Source organism: Sarcophilus harrisii, chromosome 1 (assembly GCF_902635505.1).
Source record: "Sarcophilus harrisii chromosome 1, mSarHar1.11, whole genome shotgun sequence".
Taxonomy (NCBI): Eukaryota; Metazoa; Chordata; class Mammalia; order Dasyuromorphia; family Dasyuridae; genus Sarcophilus; species Sarcophilus harrisii.
The window spans coordinates 651,827,578-651,847,016 of record NC_045426.1 but is presented as its reverse complement, the minus strand read 5'-3'; the positions used below and the strand labels follow the sequence as shown (position 1 = coordinate 651,847,016).

At 35.3% G+C, this 19,439-nt stretch overlaps 1 protein-coding gene across 8 annotated transcripts in view; it reads right to left on the bottom strand.

Annotated features, from left to right (window-relative positions):
* MLLT1 (MLLT1 super elongation complex subunit) overlaps window positions 1-19,439 on the bottom strand; it is a 98,299-nt gene that overhangs the window by 73,410 nt on the left and 5,450 nt on the right. For 7 of the 8 annotated variants that reach the window (XM_031947761.1, XM_031947765.1, XM_023496737.2 and 4 more), the window contains exons 2-3: window positions 18,530-18,710; window positions 6,275-6,357 (exon numbers count right to left, since the gene is read on the bottom strand). In XM_031947761.1, coding sequence (XP_031803621.1) covers window positions 6,275-6,357; window positions 18,530-18,710 — 264 coding nt within the window. The remainder of the gene's footprint in view (window positions 1-6,274; window positions 6,358-18,529; window positions 18,711-19,439) is intronic. The other variant, XM_031947766.1, reaches the window with a different exon arrangement.

Below are 19,439 nucleotides of genomic sequence, written 5' to 3'. Positions count from 1 at the left end.
GTAGAGAACACTGAAGAAAACAGAGATTAATTGATTTACCCAGAATCATCCAGCTAGTAAGTGCCTGAGGCTAGATTTAAACTCAGATCTTTCTGACTCCAGGCTAACATGGATAACACTTAAACCACAATGGATGGTTGTGAAAATGAAATGAGATCATATATTTAAATGCTTTGTGAAACTTTAAAGTGCAAAACCAGGAAAAATTATATACACTGATGATAATAAATGCAAAGAAAGACAAAAAAAATCTAAACATCATTAACAACCAAGTTTGTCCCCAAGGAAAGAAAAGAGAAATTGCATCTCCTTTCCTTTGCATAGAATAGCACATTCTAAGGCACAGTTGATGTGGTCAGTTTTGCTAAAATGCTTCTCCCTCCCCTTTTACTTTTATTGTCTGTTAAAAGACATTTCTGAATAAGAAAGGAGATGCATTTGGAAATTTTATTTATACCGAGATAGAGAAAGAGAGAGAAAGAGACAGAGACAGAGAGACTTTGCATAACATAGTCTTTTAGCTCCTAGGAGAGGAAGAGGGAAATCAGTATTAATACATTAGTGACTACTATGTGCCAAACAATGTGCTTTATAAATGTTATGTCATTTGGTCCTTATAACAGCTCAGGGAGGTAGATGCTATTATTATCCTCATTTTACATCAGAGGACACATTTGAATTCAGGTCTTCCTGACTCCAAACCTGGTGCTCTATCCATTGCACCATCTAACTGCCTCTTGGTAAAGAAATTCCTATCAATGCAAAATAGCAACTCTTCTACAATTTATAAACATAGAAAGTATCTGGGACACTAAGAGGTTGACTAACTTGTGCAGGATCACAAAGCCCATATATGTCAAGAGATAATACCTAAACCCAGGTCAACCCTTTTATCTACTGGACTAGGCTGCCTCTCTAACTTTGTATACTTTCTTTACTAATCTGTGTAATTTGGGGTTTGAGGACATATTTCCTCCACAATAAAATGAAGAATCAAGGGGATGGACTGTTTCTTGTCTTTGTAGACCTAGTGCCAAATACAGTGCATACCACATTGTAAACAAAGAATAAATGAAGTCAAATAAATAGTTTTAACTCCCTATTCCATGAAAACAAAAATGTTTATCTCAACTTTGTACTTACCTCTATACACAATATATTTTCAAAGTATTACATCCCTAATGCTACATGAAAATGATAACAATGAAGCAGAATCAATAATGCAAGATTCCTAATATGGGGTTAAAACCCAAGCAAAAAAAAGTTTTAACCCACTTATCATTAAAAAATCAAAATAGGAATTTTAAAATGGATCCAGACAAGTTCTGACCTCAAATAGCTCCAGCCTGGCATTTGAGCCAACAATCAAGACTTCCTACTTTCCTTCAATAAACATAATTGAACATTAGGGGAAGCCCTCCAAAGCAAAATAAAATGCTCACTATAATACATGAATACCATCCTGATTCCAGAAAAGTCTGGAAAGACTTACATGAACTGATGCTGAAAGAAGTGAGCAGATCCAAGACAACATTGTTCACAGTAACAGCAAAATGAATGTGGGTTAAAGTATACTATTTTCAAATTACTTGTATTTTATTTGCTTTTTAAATTCATGATTTACCTTTTGTTCTGATTTTTCTTTTACAACATGACTAATATGTTTTATATATGTTTATATAAAAATATGTTTAAAATGATTGTACATGTGAAAAAAATAAATAAAACAATGTCTTCAAAATCCTCTGGGATTCACAATTAAGTCTGAACATTTCATACTATGCAGTTTGGAGCTCTGAAAAAATGTTCAATGATGCTCTTGGTATTTTAAAGAGCACAGGCCTAAAGTTCCATGTTCTACCCTTCTGGTCTGTACATTAGACAGTAAATACTGTTCTTGGTGCAATGCCTGGACTTCTTTGAAAGGAAAATGCTATATAAATTCAAAATATAACCGGAAAAGGAGCTCCAGCTGCCCAACAGAAAAAATCCATGGATTTTCAAAAAGCAGTCAGAGATTTGGAGGGAAGGAGAAGAGGAAGGGGGCACATATAAGTTCTTTAAGGATAAGTATTATTTCATTTTTGTCTTTGTAGCCTCAGCTCCTAGAAGTGACTTCTTCACAGGAGATTCTTAATAATTTTTTTAAAGTAGTATTTCAAATACATGCAAAGATAATTCTCAACATCCACTTTTGCCAAATCTTGTGTTCCAAATTTTTCTCTCTCTTCCCCTTCCCCAAGAGACCAAGTAATCCAATATAGATTAAACATGTGCAATTCTTCTAAACATATTTCCATATTTGTAAGGCTACCAAGAAAAATCAGATCAAAAGGGGAAAAATACTATGTTTTATCTACAATCAGTCTCCATAGTTCTCTCTCTGGATGCAGATGGCATTTTCCATCACTAGTTTATTGGAATTGCTTTGATTCACCTGTTAATAATTTTTAATCTCTGAGACTAAGACAGCAACTTTATACATTGCCCACCATCAGATAATACATTATGCTATCAGTCAGTAAATATCTATTACCTGCTATTTGCTGGGTATCACATGCACTAAGTGATACCAAGAAAGGCAAAAAGTAGTCCCTGATCTTAAGGAATTCACAGTCTAATGGAAGAGGTAACATGCAAAAATATCTGTACATGTAACTATATACATACTATATGCATACACACACAAACACACATACACACAACCTATATACAGGATAAATCAGAAATAATGAACAAAGGGAAGACACTAGTATTAAGGGGTACTGGTAAATGTTTCCTATTGAAGATAGAATATTAGGTATGACTTAAAGCCAGGAGGGAGAGATGAGGAGGGAGAGAATTCCAGGCATAGGAGATAGACAGCAATGAAAATGCTGTCTGAAGATGAAGCAGCTTATTCAAACAGCAAAAGAGCCTAGTCACTGGATTGGAGGGAGAGAAAAAGATAGGGGGAAGAAAAGGGGTAGAGAGAGAGAGAGAGAAAGCGAGGGGAGGGGGGGGAAAGAGACAGAAAGAGAGAGCGAGAGAAGGAGAAAGGAACAGGGAGAGAGAAGGAAGGAGGGAGGGGGAGGAGGGAGAGAGAGAAAAAGTATGTGTGTGTGATGGTATAAAAGCAACTGAAAAGGTGGAGAAGGTTATGAAGAACTTTGAATGCCAATCAAAAGACTTTACATTTGATCCTGGGGATGAAAGGGAGCCAGTGGAGTTTACTGAGTAGGTCAGATCTGTACTTAGGCAGATTATTTTGATGGCTGAATGAAATGGACTAAAGTGGGGAAAAATACTTGGTACACTATTGCAATTGTCATAAAGGCCTAAAGGAATTGGATCTATGATCCAGTGTGAAACTTTTTGCATTTCCATAGCACCATAAAGTCCAACCAATCTTTCAAGTTGAAATATTTGGGAATTTAAATGCATGAAGATTTGCTGTTGTTTAATAATAGTTTTTCAGTCATGTCCAATTCTTTGTGACTCCATTTGGGGTTTTCTTGGCAAACATATCAGAATGGTTTGCCATTTTCTTCTGTGGCTCATTTTATAAATGAGGAAATTAAGACAAAAATACTTAATAGTTAAGTGACTTGCCCAGAGTAACAGAGCTATAATAGCTAAAATAATATCCATTTAATACTTTAAAGTCCAAAAAAATTGGGATCTCACTTAGAAATATTAATAAACACATATTAAGTGCTTACTGAATGCACATAACACTGTGCTAAGCTCTGATGAGAATCGGACTTCAAGGAACTCTATTGCTTGATAAATTTTCTTCACTGAAGGACATATTTCATCTCACAAAACCTCTCTGCTACTTTTCCAATGACTTCTGCCAATGACATCAAACATGTAGAAAAGTAGAAACACAACAGTAAGCAGTCTGTTTCAAAATCTGCTTTACTGTCCAATTTCTACATCATAAAATTGATGATTACCAGTACCAGGAACTTTTCTCTAAAGGTAAATCAGGAATTAAGAAATAGATTCCAAATCAGGTCAGGGCTCAAATGAAGATTCCAAAGACCACCTGCTGTCCTCAGTCACAGGATGGAATTGACCTTGGGAGTTCCAAGTTGAGAATCTGGTTCCCAATTTCAAAAGCCTTAAAAATAAGGTTTGGCAGCCATTAGAGCTTGGCTGTTTGGCTTCCAAACGAAACTTACATGCCTCTTTTCTATCAAGTTCAAAGTGACAACGTGAGTCAGTCTATCAATCAACAAATCTAGTCTGTTAAACACTGTGGTTTCTAACTAAGAAGATAGGGGACAAACATCTAGTTCTGACAAGTGTTCTGAAAGTTAGATCACTCATAAAGGAAAAGGCAAAGCAGGTGCACCTTTCCATCATAACTCACACTTTAATCACTAAAATAGTATCTCATAGCCCTCAAAACACAATCTCTCCACATTATCTGATATTCAGGAACTACACTGACAAAAACCAACCGTCCCTGCCCAGAGGAAGAAGACACCACTGCTAGTTGGAAATTCCAGTAAACCATGGAAAGAGAAATATAGGGTGGTAACAAGATTGGAGACTTACTAGACGAGACTGAGACAGACTGGTAGAACTTGTAAATTCCTGCCTCAGCATGCCATTTGACATCATAAACCAATACATCTATAGTGCAATTTTAGTTCCAGAATAAACACTGGCTGGAGAGGTAAAAAGAAGAAAACAAATATTTATTAAGCACCCACTATGTGCCAGACACCGTGCTGGGAGTTACTAATATTATTTCATTTGGTCCTCTAGCTCCAGAAGGGAGGTGCTATTATATATTTTACAGCTGAGGAAACTGAAGCAGACAGAGGTAAAAGTAACTTGCACAGTTACACAGTAGCCTGAGGCCAAATATGAATATGGAGATACTTGCAAACTCCAGGTCCAGTTTTCTAACCATTGTGCCACATAAAGAAATGATTTAGGAAGAAAAATTCAAATCTAGTAATTAACAAAATTCAAAGAACTTCATCAACATTACTTAAATAAGTTCCTTCACATAAAATAAACTTAATTCAAAGATAGCCACATTTATTTTACCTAGACAAACATTGTTCCTACCCCACAAATAACAAGAAACAATGCCATTCCCTGTATACAGGTTTATCTCTCTTGTTCCTCATCTGCCAATACCACACAATAAGCTTAAGAAAAAAAATGTACAGAATAACATCTATTAAGAATACTGTTAAGACCAACCCTTTTCTAGAAGACCAAGGAATGAATCCTATCCTGTAAATGAAAGAATCCCTGATAACTAGATGATAAGAATAAATAAGCAGATTGAGACACATTTTTGAACAACAATGAAACCAGGAATTTGTTTTGCTTATCTATGCATTTTTGTAATAAAAATTTTGTTTTTGTTTTCAACTGGGGACACTGAGAAGGAGAGAAAATAGATACCTGTTAATTTTTTAAAATTAATAGTTAAAAAAAGACTATCAACCAGGAATTCAAGGTATGTCCAAAGTCTAAGTAAATATTCATTTCAAAAACCATTTCCGTTTTGTTACATACACATAAGAACTAATACTGCTCAATGATTTAATCCATAATAGTGATCAAGCCTTTTCCCCACCAAAATGAGTCTTTTTTTAAACTCTTAAAAGAGACAATATGAAAGCAGGTATTCTATGACAGAATGTATTCCTGCAAAAATAGCACACAATTTCTACTCAGACCAACTTCCAGTTGGGTGAGATATCTAAGTTTTCTTCTCAAAAGTTTATTAGTGTAAAAAATTTGAGTTCACTCATCCTAACATACTCACTTTGGAAAGTAGCATGAATGATCAAGATAGCAAGAAACTTTCTACTCTTCACACAACACTAACAGTAAAGTTACTAATTCTTTTAAGTCAAGTCCCTCAGCAAGGCTTTCTTGTAACATGGAGGTGATGCTGGGTTCCATCAGGTGATGATGCCCTTGGAACTCAAACTTCAGGAAATCCTATCTAAGCCAAAGAGTAATCAAGCACAGGTCAGGTAATAAACTGTCCTCTGTCTTCTAAGGACAGACTTAAGAAAAAGAAGCTTCACATCAGAACACTGACTAGTAAAGTATAGCAATTCAGGGAGACATATCTATATCATGGCATGAAAAAGGGATTGTGCTGGTGAAGGGAATACCCAAACAATTAGACTTGGGACTGAGTTCTATTTATCAGAGAAAAAGAAAGCCAAGTCCCTTCAAGGTCAGGAAACTCAAACCCCAACCACATACTAAGCCTGGGAAGAAACAAAGTTAAAGAGAGCAAATTCTTTACCTTGTTCTTGAAGTGAACTTCAATGGGCATGATGAAACCCGCATAGCCAGACTCCTCCACTTTGTAAGGGGGCTCTTTGCACACTAGAAAGGAAGAATTGGAAATTGTTAAATTCCCAACAGTAACTGCCTAGCCATTATCACCTTTATTCAAACCAAGTAACCTTATTTATTGTTTGTTGACTCTATTATTAGCCTCCTTTTCAGTAAGGGGTTTTGGGTGGCAGGGTTTTCATTCAGAAATATCAAATTCCATGCCCTTTATATCATGCCCCAAACAGTAGATACCTGTGAAAGGCAAAGTTATAAGAGTCTACAGGGGTAAAAATAAACACTGGAAAAGCGCTAGAACATATAAAAATAAAGAATGTCAAAGTTGTAAGAATACTTAAGAGATCATCTAGTCCAGGGGCCTTAAGTTGGGTTCTGTTAAATTTTTTTATAATAACAGTATTTCAATACAATTGACTTCCTTTCTAATCTTATGTATTTCATATATAATACATTTAAAAACATTATTCTGAGAAGGATAATGGCTTCCTCAAACTGCCAGAGAGATCTACAACATCTTGATTTAGCCCAATACACCTTCCTTTAAAAGATAGGGAAGGAGAGAGAGACCCAAGAAGGGCCTTGCCCCAAGATCATGGAGTCAGGAATGCAGGTCCCTACTGGGGCCAATGGCCCATTTCAATACACCATGCAAGTTTTATCTCAGGCATGAAGCCCTCAGACAAGCTCTCACTTCAATACTTCCAACGTGTAATCTAATCACTGTGGAGAACAATTTGGAACTATGCCCAAAAGGCTATCAAACTTGCATACCCTTAGATCCAGCACTGCCACATCTAGATCTGGAATACAAAGAGATTTTTTTTAAAAGCCTGGGAGAGGACAAAACCTTTCTGTACAAAAACATTTACAACAGCTCTTTTTTCAGTGGCAAACTGAGGGGATGTCCATCAATTGGGAATACTACTATGCTATATAAGAAATGATAAACAGGATGATTTCAGAAAAACATGGGAAGACTTATATGAACTGATGGAAAGTGAAATAAGCAGACCCAGAATATTTTATACACATAACAACAATACTGTACTATGATGAACAGTGAATGATCTAGCTATTCTCAGCAATACAATAATCTGAGACAACTCCAAAGAACTCATGATGAAAGATGCTATTCACCCCCAGACAAAGAACTAAAAGAGTCTGAACACAAAATGAAGCATTCTATTTTTTATTTTCTGTATGTTTTCTGTAGTGTTTTTTCCTTTGGGTTTGTGTCTTCTTTCACAAAATGATTAATATAGTAATGTATTTTGCATGATTGAACACATATAGAAATGATGATAACCAGATAAAGACATTGCTTACCATCTCAGGGAGAAAGGAGTTGTGAAGGAGGGAGAGAGAAAATTTGGAACTAAAAATTTTCAAATGTGAATGCTAAAAACTGTTTTCGTATGTAACTGCGAAAAAAAAATTATTTCCCTCTAAAAAGGATTTCTAATATGAAGCCTCTCCTTATTTTTCCCTGACCACTAGAACTCCCTCCCCAAAACTATCTTGTATTCATTTTGCATGTTATATTATGTAATAAATACATATAGACACATATGCATATAAATCTATGTGTATATAAAACATATGCATGTTTTCTCCATTAGAATGTAAGCCCCTCAAGAGGAGGAACTGTTTCATTTTTGTCTTTATATCCCCAGTGCTTAGCAGAGTACTTAGCATGGTAGGGACTTAAAAACAACAACTGTTGGTTGACTGACTTCTCTGTTAAGCTATAATTCATTTTAACTTCCAAATCTGTAAATGAGATAAATTTTGCCCATTGTTCTATAATAGGCAATTCCCAAAGAAAGCATATATAGATACAGACAAATAGATGGACTTAGAATCTGAGGATGAATCTACATGAAATTTCCCAGATCCCAATACTAATAAACTACATCATCTTAGTCAAGTCATATCACTTCATGCTAGCTCAGTGTCTTGCATCTCAAAAATGGGAATAAAAATATATTTGAGGAAAAAAAGCTACATACACACACACACACACACACACACACAAGATTGACTAATAAGAAGTATGTTTAGAGTATGGCAATTCAGGAGAAACATCTATCATGGTATGAAACTAGAGGACTATTGTGGAGAACTGCAGTGAAAAAATAGAAAAAATTTGGTAAACCATTAAACAAAATTTACTGAGTTATTATCAAACTTGCTATAAAAAAGAACAAAGATAAAGGACCAGGAAGAGTTTCAATAAAAATGATGACTTCTTATGCTGCCAAATATTTCCAATTCCTCCTGCAAACTTCCACTAGTCCTTTTAATTGATCATCCTGGACATTATGCAATCATACAAGGCACTGCCAGGCATATGACTGTAGAAGATGGGAAACATGCGTGACTAACAGAGTAGGTTAACTCATAGTTTATAGAGATGGAAGACACCATGGAGATTATCCAGGTTCAAGCCCTTCAGTTTTATAGATAAAGAAGTGAGGTCTAGAGAGGTTTCGTGACTTGTTCAGGTCATATAATTAAGCATCTGAGGCAGGATTTTAACCTGCCTCTGGTTTACCTGGCCCAATATACTACATTATGTTGTACCTGAGACAAAATACTACATAAGCCTGGTAGCTTACATGTTCTAGTCTCTTTCTTAAGGAAAGCAACAATTGCTAAAGAAGCCACAATTATACCTAACTGTTCCTCACTTCTCCAGAAACTAAGATAACTAAGGCCAAGGTAGTCCATTTCCCTAAGACTTTGAAAGCTTTGCTAAACTATCAGGAGAGTAGGTTTTTGACAGAAACAGTGAGATCTCACTGAGCCACCTATATTCCATTGCTCAGTCATCCTAAATGTAAGTATCAAGTAAATAAATAAGCTCAAAAGCAGCAGATTCCAGGGACTTAGAATAGTTCCTGAATGGTCTCCTTAGGTCCACCTTTTTCACGTCTTCTCTGTGTAATAAACTTCTGATCAACGTATTCACACCTGTCATGGAAGCTATGGAAGCAATTTGCTACAACCATAACTTCTTATATGTAAAAACCAAAATGAGATACAAGCTTTCTTATTGATTAAAGCTCAACCTAATCATTGAGTTATTCAACTGTTGTCATTTACTACTTATAATAACAGTTGAAATCTATAGAGTACATTAAATTTTATAAACCATTTTCCTTACGACAGCCCTTTAAGATAGGCAAGATACCACATCTGTAGAAGAGGGACCTGAGACTAAGTATCTAAGTGATGTTATGAAAATAAAGTAAGCAAAACCTGAAGCTATTTTCCTGACTCTAAGTCAGTGACTTTTTTTATTAGGTCATCCTGACTTTTTCTAAGAGGTACAGAGCAAAAAATGGATTCTTTCCATGTTAAACTAGCAGACCCCATAAAATTAGAAGGCAGACAATAAAGAGCTAAATGCTATAAAACCTGAAGACAACTTAAATGGGTTATACCTAGTTAATGGCATCTCAAAGGACATAGGAGTGCCCATTAAAAATCACAAAGCAGACAATGGCTTCATTTCTAGATAAAATCCCCAAAGACCTCCAGTACTGGGGCTGAGCCAAGGATATCAAGTACTACTAAACATTACCAATGCCATACCTCTTCAGAAGGGTAAAGACCTTGTCTTCTGATTCATTGGCATCCCCCCCATGTAATTCCCCCGAAATATTCTATACATTGCAGGATCACAGAACTAGGAGAAATTAAATCCCTTCTTGATATCCTTGTAAAAGGTTAACTATTCAATGAAGAAATAAACTGAGGAATTAAAAGGAAAAAAAAAACCCTGAAATCTAAGGCAGTGCCTATCAACTGGGGAAAACATTGAGTATGTGACATATGAAGGCAGTAGATTATTACACCCTAAGAATTTATGAAAGAGATAAATTCAAAACGAAGTGAATAATATAAATTGGTACAGAGTAAAAAGAACAGAACCAACAGAGTAACTTAGAAGATGGTAACATTATAAAGAAAAAGAAATTGTGAAAGGGTTAAGAATTCTGTCCAAAGAAATGGTGAAACAAGCCTTCAGAGAACATAAGGTGATATTTTCCAACTCCATAAAGAGGTGATGGAATCAAGATGTATAGAGAAACACACTTTGGACCATGGCAACTATGCATTTCTTTTGCCTGACTATGCTTAGTTGTTTGTTTTTGTTTTTAAAAATATCTTGTATTTTATAGATAAAAGATAAAAATATCTTTATAACTTAAAAGGTTAAAGGGAGAGGAGCCTTAGCAATAGTGATGCCTCGCAACCTCCCCTCACCTCCCCCCCGCAAATTAAAAATTTTTTTACATGGAGAAAGAGCATGGAGGAAAGCATAGACTAAAAGGAGTTTTTAAATACAGTATGTAATTATATATTTTTAAGCAAACATGGTTATCTTGCTTGCCTGTATTTCTTGCTCATTAATTTCTTCATCTGCAAGAAAGTGTGCATAATAATAGCACCTACTTCCTCAAGTGATTATGAAGGTCAAATGAGATAATTATAAAGCACTCAGTGCAGTGCCAGGCACATAGCAAACATTATGTAAATGTTAGCTATTAATATTATAGTACACATAATGAGATTGCATGATGCTATAATTATTTATATATATATATATATAAATGCATGCATGTGTGTACATACATGTTTATATATGTATGTATATGTATATTACCCACAAATATATATATGTATTCTTTCTTTCTCTCTCTCTAACATAATTCTTTAAAAAATTTTGCATCCCACAATTAGTAGACTACCTGGCATATAATACTCACATAATAAATATCTTATCTATCTAAAAACAAAAGAGAGCTCAAGTAAAAGAGAATCCACCAACTCTTGAGGCATTTGATTCTACTTTTGAATATGTCTTATTGTTAGAATTTTTTTTCATCTATTTAGCTTAAACTATTCTCTTCAATTTCCACTTGTTATTCATATCTCTGCCTACTGGGACCAAGCAGGATTCATTCATTTATCCTTCAATAAGCATTTGTTAAGCACCTAATATGGGCAGCATACTGGGATAATAGATGCTGGGAATAATACAAAAAACATAACCCCTACCCTGAAGGAGCTTATAGTCTTCTAGGGAAAAGATCATGTACCCACATAAGTCAATAAAAACATATAAAAAACAATTCCAGGAAGGAAAATACACACACAACGGGTTGGAAGAGAGAGGGTTTGAGGGAAGAAAGAGCAGAGAAAAGCAATCAAGAAAGGTTTCAGACAGGAAGTGGCATCAAGCTGAACCCTGAAAGAAAATAAGAATTCCAAAAGGGAGAGGGAGGAGAGAGCCCACATTCTGGATAGGAGAAGTCTCTGAAAAGGCAGAGTTGAGGACAGAATGCCATGGAACAGCAAGTGGGCCAGTTTGTCTCCTCCAAAGAATGCATGAGTAACATGAATTGATTTGGAAAAACAGGTTGGAGCCAGATTATGATGGTCTTTACATGGTTTCTATAACAGAGACGATGCTGAGTCACTGGAGGTTCTCAGCCAAACAAGTGGTGCGATAAGCTCCTAGGCTTTAGGAATATTGTTTTGGAAACTGTAAAAGATGGATGAGAGAAGGAAGAAACTGACAAGAGGAAGACTAACTGAAAAGTTATGAAAACAAACTAGGGAAGAAATGATAAGGGCCCAAACTAGGTTAGTGATCAGTGAAGAGAAAAGAGGTCAAATATGAGATGCTTAAAGGAAGACTCAACAAGACTTGGTAATTGAGTGCATAAAGGAGGTAAGACTGAAGAGTTCAGGACTTACTATACTATGAATTCTGGTGACTTCACAAATGGTAGTGTCCAAAATAGAAAAGTGAGAAAGTATGGTAGATTTATTTGGTGGACAGATAAACTATTTGGCACATATTAAATGTGAGGTATCTATGATATTTCAGTTGGGAAATATGCAGGTAAAATATACTCTTGTGAACATTCTTGTGTCATAAAAAATAACAAATGAGAAACTGAGACAATTTCTCTATGGGAAGAATTGTTTGGATCCATACACAGAATGACTAAAACAATATAAATAAAAGAACAGATTACTTGAAGGAGATGAAACTCTGAATGGATGTTTTCATATCCATTAGGACCCAGGTTCTAATTTGGACTCAGCCACTTACTATACTTGTATACGCTGATTCCAAATCCAGCATTCTTTCTACTTCACTTTTAACGTATATACATTGATGTCCCTAAAAAAAAAATGCGTGTGTGTGCGCACATGGGTGCGCACATGTGTAAGGAGTTGGAAATATGTAGGAAGACTAAGCTAAGTACTGAATTCCTTAAGAAAGAAGACGAAATAATACGGGACTTGGTAAATATCTGCCAAAAGGATCTTGAAAGGGTGTCACTTAAGATAAAATGTACTTCCAAAGTTATAAAAGCTGCTCAGTAATCAAGGCAAAGGGAAAGTCTAAAAGGTATGATGATAAGACATATGCCTATTCTTTCTGTCTTAATAAGTTGCTGAGTATGAAAAATGGTATATGCAATCTAGAAAATGTTAGTGTCCTGAGAATGCCAGAAAAAAGACTAAGATGAAAAAAATTTTGTTGATAATAAAATGGAGACTCCAAAGAATTCAATGGAAGAGGTGAACAGAACTGGAGAAAAAATTTGGGAAAGTAGCACTGAGATAAACAGGGATGAGAGAAGAGAGAAATAGTAGCAAGTACCCTCAGACAGTCAGGAGTCTACTATCATTATAAGTCTACTCTCTCCTTCTAAATAACAACCTTTTTGGAGAATGGCTGAATAAATTATGGTATATGAATGTTATGAAATATTATTGTTCTGTAAGAAATGACTAAAAGGATGATTTCAGAGAGGCCTGAAGAGACTTACATGAACTGATGGATGCTGAGTGAAATGAGCAAAACCCGGAGATCATTATACACGGCAACAGCAAAATTATATGATGATCAATTCTGATAAGAAGTGGCTCTCAAAAAAAATAAAAAAAAACAAAAAAAAAAAAAAACAAAAAAAATAATAAAAAAAAAATAAAAAAAAAGAAGTGGCTCTCTTCAACAATGAATTGATTCACACCAGTTCCGATTGTCCAGTAATAAAGAGAGCACTATGGGAATTGAATGTAGACCAATAACATAGCATTTTTACTCTTTCTATTATTGTTTGCCTGCATTTTTGTTTTCTTTCTCAAGTTTTTTTTTTCTTTCTAGATCTGATTTTTCTTACAGCAAGATAACTGTATAAATATGTATACATATATTAGATTTAACATATTTAACATGTATTGGACTACCTGCCATCTAGGGGAGGGTGTGGGAGAGAAATTTGGAACAGAAAGTTTTACAAAGGTCAATGCTGAAAAAGTTACCCATGCATATATTTTGTAAATAAAAAGATATAATAATAAAAAATAATAAAATTTTTAACAACAAATAAATAAATAACACCCTTTAACTATTTAAAAATAATTATCATGCTTCTCTAAATCTTCTTTCTCTAAGCTTAATTAGTTCTTTCAACCAACCTTTATATGGTCTAGTCTTCTTTTCCCTAGCTACCCTGGATAGCCCTTTTCTATACAAGTCCCTATATTTGAATGTCCTTCCTTTGATGTGGTACCCACTATATGCTAATCAATAAACATTTATTAAGAATATATATGAATGATCAAAGGGTAAAAACAGGAAGTTTTCAGATGAAGAAATTAAAAGGTATCTATAGTCATATGAAAAAAATGCTCAAAATCATTATTGACCAAAGCAATACAAATTAAAACAACTCTGAGGTACCACCTCACACCTATTAAATTGGCTAAGATGACAGGAAAGGGGAATGATTAATGTTGGAGGAAGTGTAGGAAAACTGGGACATTAATGCACTGTTGGTGGAATTGTGAACTGATTCAACCATTATGGAACTATGCCCAAGGGATAATAAAACTGCAAATCCTTTGATCTAACAATACTATTATTGGGTCTATATCCCAAAGAGATCATTGGAGGAGGAGGGGAAGGATCAACATGTTCAAATAAAAAGCTCTTTTTCTAGTGGCAAGGAATTGAAAATTAAGTGAATGCCCATCAGCTGGGGAATGGCTGAAAAAGTTGTAGTACATGAATATAATGGAATACTATTGTTCTATAAGAAATGATGAGCAGGCAGATTTCAGAAAAACCTGAAAAGACTAACATGAACTGATGATAAGTGAAGTAAGCAGAACTAGGAGAACATCGTACATTGTAAAACAGCAACACTGTGTGATAATCAACTGATTGTTAACTCTTCTCAGTATTAGTGACTCAAGATAATTCCATCCATTCATGGTAATAGAAAATGCCATCCACATCCAGATAAAGAATTATGGAAACTGATGCAGATTGAAGCATACTATTTTCATTTTTTAATTTTTTTCCTTGTGGTTTTCCCCTTTTGTTCTGACTTTTCTTTCACAACATGACAAATATGGAAACATAGTTAACATGTTGTATATATATATAATATATATCAACCTGCTTGCTATCTTGGAGAGGGGGAGGAAAGAAAGGGAGGGAGAAAAATTTGTAACTCAAAATCTTATAAAAATGAATGTTGAAAACTATCTTAACATGTAATTGGAAAAAAAAATACTATTAAGTGGAAGGGAAAGAGTATATTATGTGTCAGGCACTCTAGTAATCACTGCGAATATAAGAAGAGGCAAAAGACAGTTCTATCCCCCAAAAGAACTTATGATTTAAAGGGAGGGAGAGAGAAAACATGCAAACCACTATGTATAATGCTATTTCCTTTTAAACCTATTTGTAGGATAAAAAGGAAATAATCAAAAGAGGGAAGAAACTAGAATCAAGAGATGTTGGGAAAGGCTTCCTGAAGATGAGATTTTAGTTGGGACTTGAAGAAAATCAGAAAAGCTAGTAAGCAAAGATGAAGAGGGGCACCATTCCAGACAGAGGTACAGTCTGAAAAAAAGGAGGAAACAGAGTGTTTTGTTCATGGAACAGCAAAAAAGCCACTATGCCTTGGCCAACAGCCAAAAAAAAGTGAGTAATAAGACTGGAAAAGTGAGATGGGATGGGGATATTAGATTATGAAGTTAAACAGAATTTTGTATTTGAACCTGGAGGCAATAGTAATCAATAAAAGTTTACTAAGAGGTGATGTGATTAGTCTTGTTATTATCACTTTGGAAAATCACTTTGGTAGCTGAATGGAAGATGGATTGAATTTGGGAGACACTTGAAGCAGGACAACTCACCAGCAGGCTAGTGAAATAATCCAGGTGTGAGGCAAAGTACTGGAATAGTGGCAGTATCAGAGGAGAAAGGGTTTGCAGTATCAGCTGCAAACATGTTGTGAAAGAAAAATCAGAACAAAAGGGGAAAACCACAAGGAAAAAAAAATTAAAAAATGAAAATAGTATGCTTCAATCTGCATCAGTTTCCATAATTCTTTATCTGGATGTGGATGGCATTTTCTATTATCATGGATGGATGGAATCAAGCATATTGAAGAGATGCTGGAACCATGAAATCAAGGTCTTGGCCACAGATTGGATGTGGACAGGTGAGAGACAGTGAGGAATAGAGGACAGCAGCTAGGTTGCAAGCCTGAAAGACTGGGAGGATGGTGGTGTTTTCTAAAATAGGGAATTTAGGAGGTGGGGGAGAACTTAAGAAAGATGATGAGTTCAATTTTAGACAAGTTGAGTTTAAGATGTCTACTAGACATCCAGTTTGAGATTTTCTCAAAGACAATTGAAGATGCAATTTTGGAGACTGGCAGACAAATTAAGGAAGAAGTATATTTGAGAATCATTAGCATGGAGATGGTAATTAAACCTGTGAGAATTGATGAATGTACTCATATCAAGTGAAATAGTACAGAGGAAGAAAAGGGCCCCAGACACTACCATAAAGAACACCTATATTTACAAGGCATGATTTGCATAAGGACCCAGCAAAAGAGACAGAGAAGTGATCTGATAGGTAGATGGAGAACCAGGAGAGAGTGGTACCCTGAAAAACTAGAGGGAAAGCTATAGTATATAGTTGAGTATATGTTCTTAGCCAAGGATGTTTTCTCCTTTTCAAGAAGACTGCATTAACTTTTTTGGCTGCCATGACACACAGATAACATATTGCAGTAGACTTGCAGTAAACTAATCACCTTAGATTTTCACATAAATTGTTCAAACCTGTACATAAACATAGATTTTAGTAGTGTAATGGAGATTAGAGACCATTTGCTCCAACTTCTTCATTTTATAGATGAGGGAAGTGAGGAAAAGAGAAATTAAACAATTTGCCTAAGAACAGAAAAATACTAAATGGTAAAACTAGAATACTAGCTGACTTTTTGAATCCAAGTAAAGTACTTTAAATTTATCTCTATCAGGTTCCATTTTGTTAACTGACCAATAAATATACACATAGAACATTTGTAACTGTTGTTGCTATTGCATTTATTAGATGCTATTGCATCTATTGCAATTTGGATTTAATAGATAGGGTCCTCTAAAATGTCTCTCTAAAAATGCTATATTACCAACTCCACCATTTTCTAGACTGTCCTCAAAAATATCACAACAGAAAGGCAGAAGTCCTAGAAAATAAAGCAAAGTCACCTTTGATTATCTGGGAATCAATTTTCCATATTCTAAACCAACCCAGCCTTTCTTTTCCCCTAACTGACTGACTCCCTGTTAGGCTAGCTCCTTTCTCCTCAAGTAATAAAGAATAGTCTTCAGGTTCATATGAGTGCAGAATTCAACTCTGGCAAGTTTCCTTTACTGGCAGTTCTTTTAACTGATTGTGGTAGGAAAGGAAAGGAAAAATGAGTAAAGAGAGTTTTTCCAAGTATGCTGCCCCAGTTCTTTCTTCCTAAATGAAAGTGTAGTAGAAGGGAAAAGTTACTGGGTTTAGAAGTCTTGGATTCAATTTAACAAATTACTATCTGCCTGATCTTAGGCAAGTCCCTTTACCTCTGGTAGCGTTAGTTTCCTGATCAGTAAACCAGAGTTGATCCTCTATCTCTAATCCTTATGATTCTATAATCCTAATAAGGAGAGAGGTGACTGAAAATGAAGGTCTCTGCTGTGTATGTTAAGTTTTTAATACCTTAATAACACACCTACTGGGTTAAGTGTATGAAGTGGAAAAAAAGAAGTGAAAATTGGAAGTGATGAGAAAAAATAAGGCAAAGAAGATGGGTTAGCAAGTAATTAAGTCAAACATTTATTAGTTACCAACTACTGCATATCACTACACTAGGGTAGCCTTTGCCCTCAAACTAAAATTTAATATAAGAGAAGCCATAATAGAAAGGAGGAGGAAAAGTTATCTAGCAACCACCAATCTATTTGGAGCGACTTCTCATCCCAATCAGCTATCCATTGATGTTCCTTGCTCTGGCTCAATTATTCAGGGATTATCCACATTGCTTTCATCTCTTTGTTGACATTACCACCTGTTCCATTTACTTCATTATTGACATAACTGTTTACTCTTAGAATTCAATCAGCAGCTTAAGCTCAAAAGGAAAGTTAGAGGTTCTCTCTTCATACTCTAGCTTAGTTATCAAGAAAGAGCATTTAAATTAAAAAATAATTACCATTACTGTTCCCTATATCCACTGAAAATGAATCACACAGCAAGCTTAATAAAAAGATCAACTCCACTTGCTGAAGCTTTGCATCATTCTGAAAGCAGCAGCTTTCCATTTTCTAACAGTGCAGCCGGAGAAAAGAAGGCTAGCAGAAGGTTAAAATAAGCTTGCATTTAATGAGCTTGTTTTCATTATTTTGTCTAAAATGTTGTTCGGTCTCAAAAAACTCCCTTGGAATTATAAAATTATATAAACAAATAGAAACTATTTTGGACTATCCTGTTACTCTTTACTTCCATTAAAAAACTAAAAACCAAGTTCATTCATCAGTCACTGTGTCCTTCTCCTTCTTCCTAGAATTAATTCAAACATATATGTTCTAATGGTCCAAATAAGAAGAGAGAAAGGATTTATTCTTCAATGAAAAGTCATATCCTGTCTAATCACCTTCTAAATAAGAGAGCCCAGAGATCAGATCTCTAAAGTGAATATATAATATGTGCTCTACTGTTCCCTTGGAAAAAGTTGGAACAAAACTTAAAATATCTGAAGACTAAGAAGTTTGAGGTTACATCCATTCCAGGCAAGTTTATGAGAACCTGGATAGCACTCACCCCGTTTGGGTTTTGGAAAGCTATCATGTAGGCGAAACACCACTCTTTCCACGAAGTGTTGGATGTCACATTGCTCTGGACCTCGAACAAACACCATCCAGTCATGAGTGAATCCCTCAGTGGTGGGCTTCTTCCTCAGCTGGGCTCGGTGTCCCAGCTCTAGCTTCACCTGTACAGTGCACTAAAAAGGGGGGAAAAAAGTTTGACTGGGGCCAACACAAAATAACCAACAGAAGAATGTGGTAGGGAAGGGTTAACAAGCTGGGACTCTAATATGTCACACATGGTCTTCTATAACAGAGAGGTTAGCAAAGGAACTATACAAAAAGCCTCCTACATAATTCCAATATACCTTCAAGATATCTACTTTCTTGGATTAACTTATGCCTTTACACTCTCCTTCACCCCAAATAGAGAACAAAGAGTTACTTTTCAGGCATGCATATTATCAACAAAAACATCAGCTGTAAGTTTTCAAAGCAAAATCTTGATTACCCATGAGGATGTAAAGGCAAAAATGAACCAACTCATTTTCACATTATAGCTGCAATCAGCAGCATAGTTCACTTAACTACAGAAACCTGATTTATTGCTTAAATATAAAGAAACCAAGGGTTTTTACAGTGATACTTAAAATTTCTATTTCAAAGGGTCATCATCACATCAGTCAATCAGCACCATTTATTAAAAGCCCACTGTATGCAAATCACTCCATTAAAAAACAAAAACAGAAACAAATTTCCCCACAGCTCCTAAAAAGCTAACATCACAATTGGACAGCAAGCTGTAAGTACACCCAGGGAGGAAAAGCACAAAGCAACACAAAAACAAGTACAATGGGTAATTTAAGTGCAGGGAAGACAGACAGGATAATCAATCAGTCAGCTTAATTCATTCACTGAACTGAAGT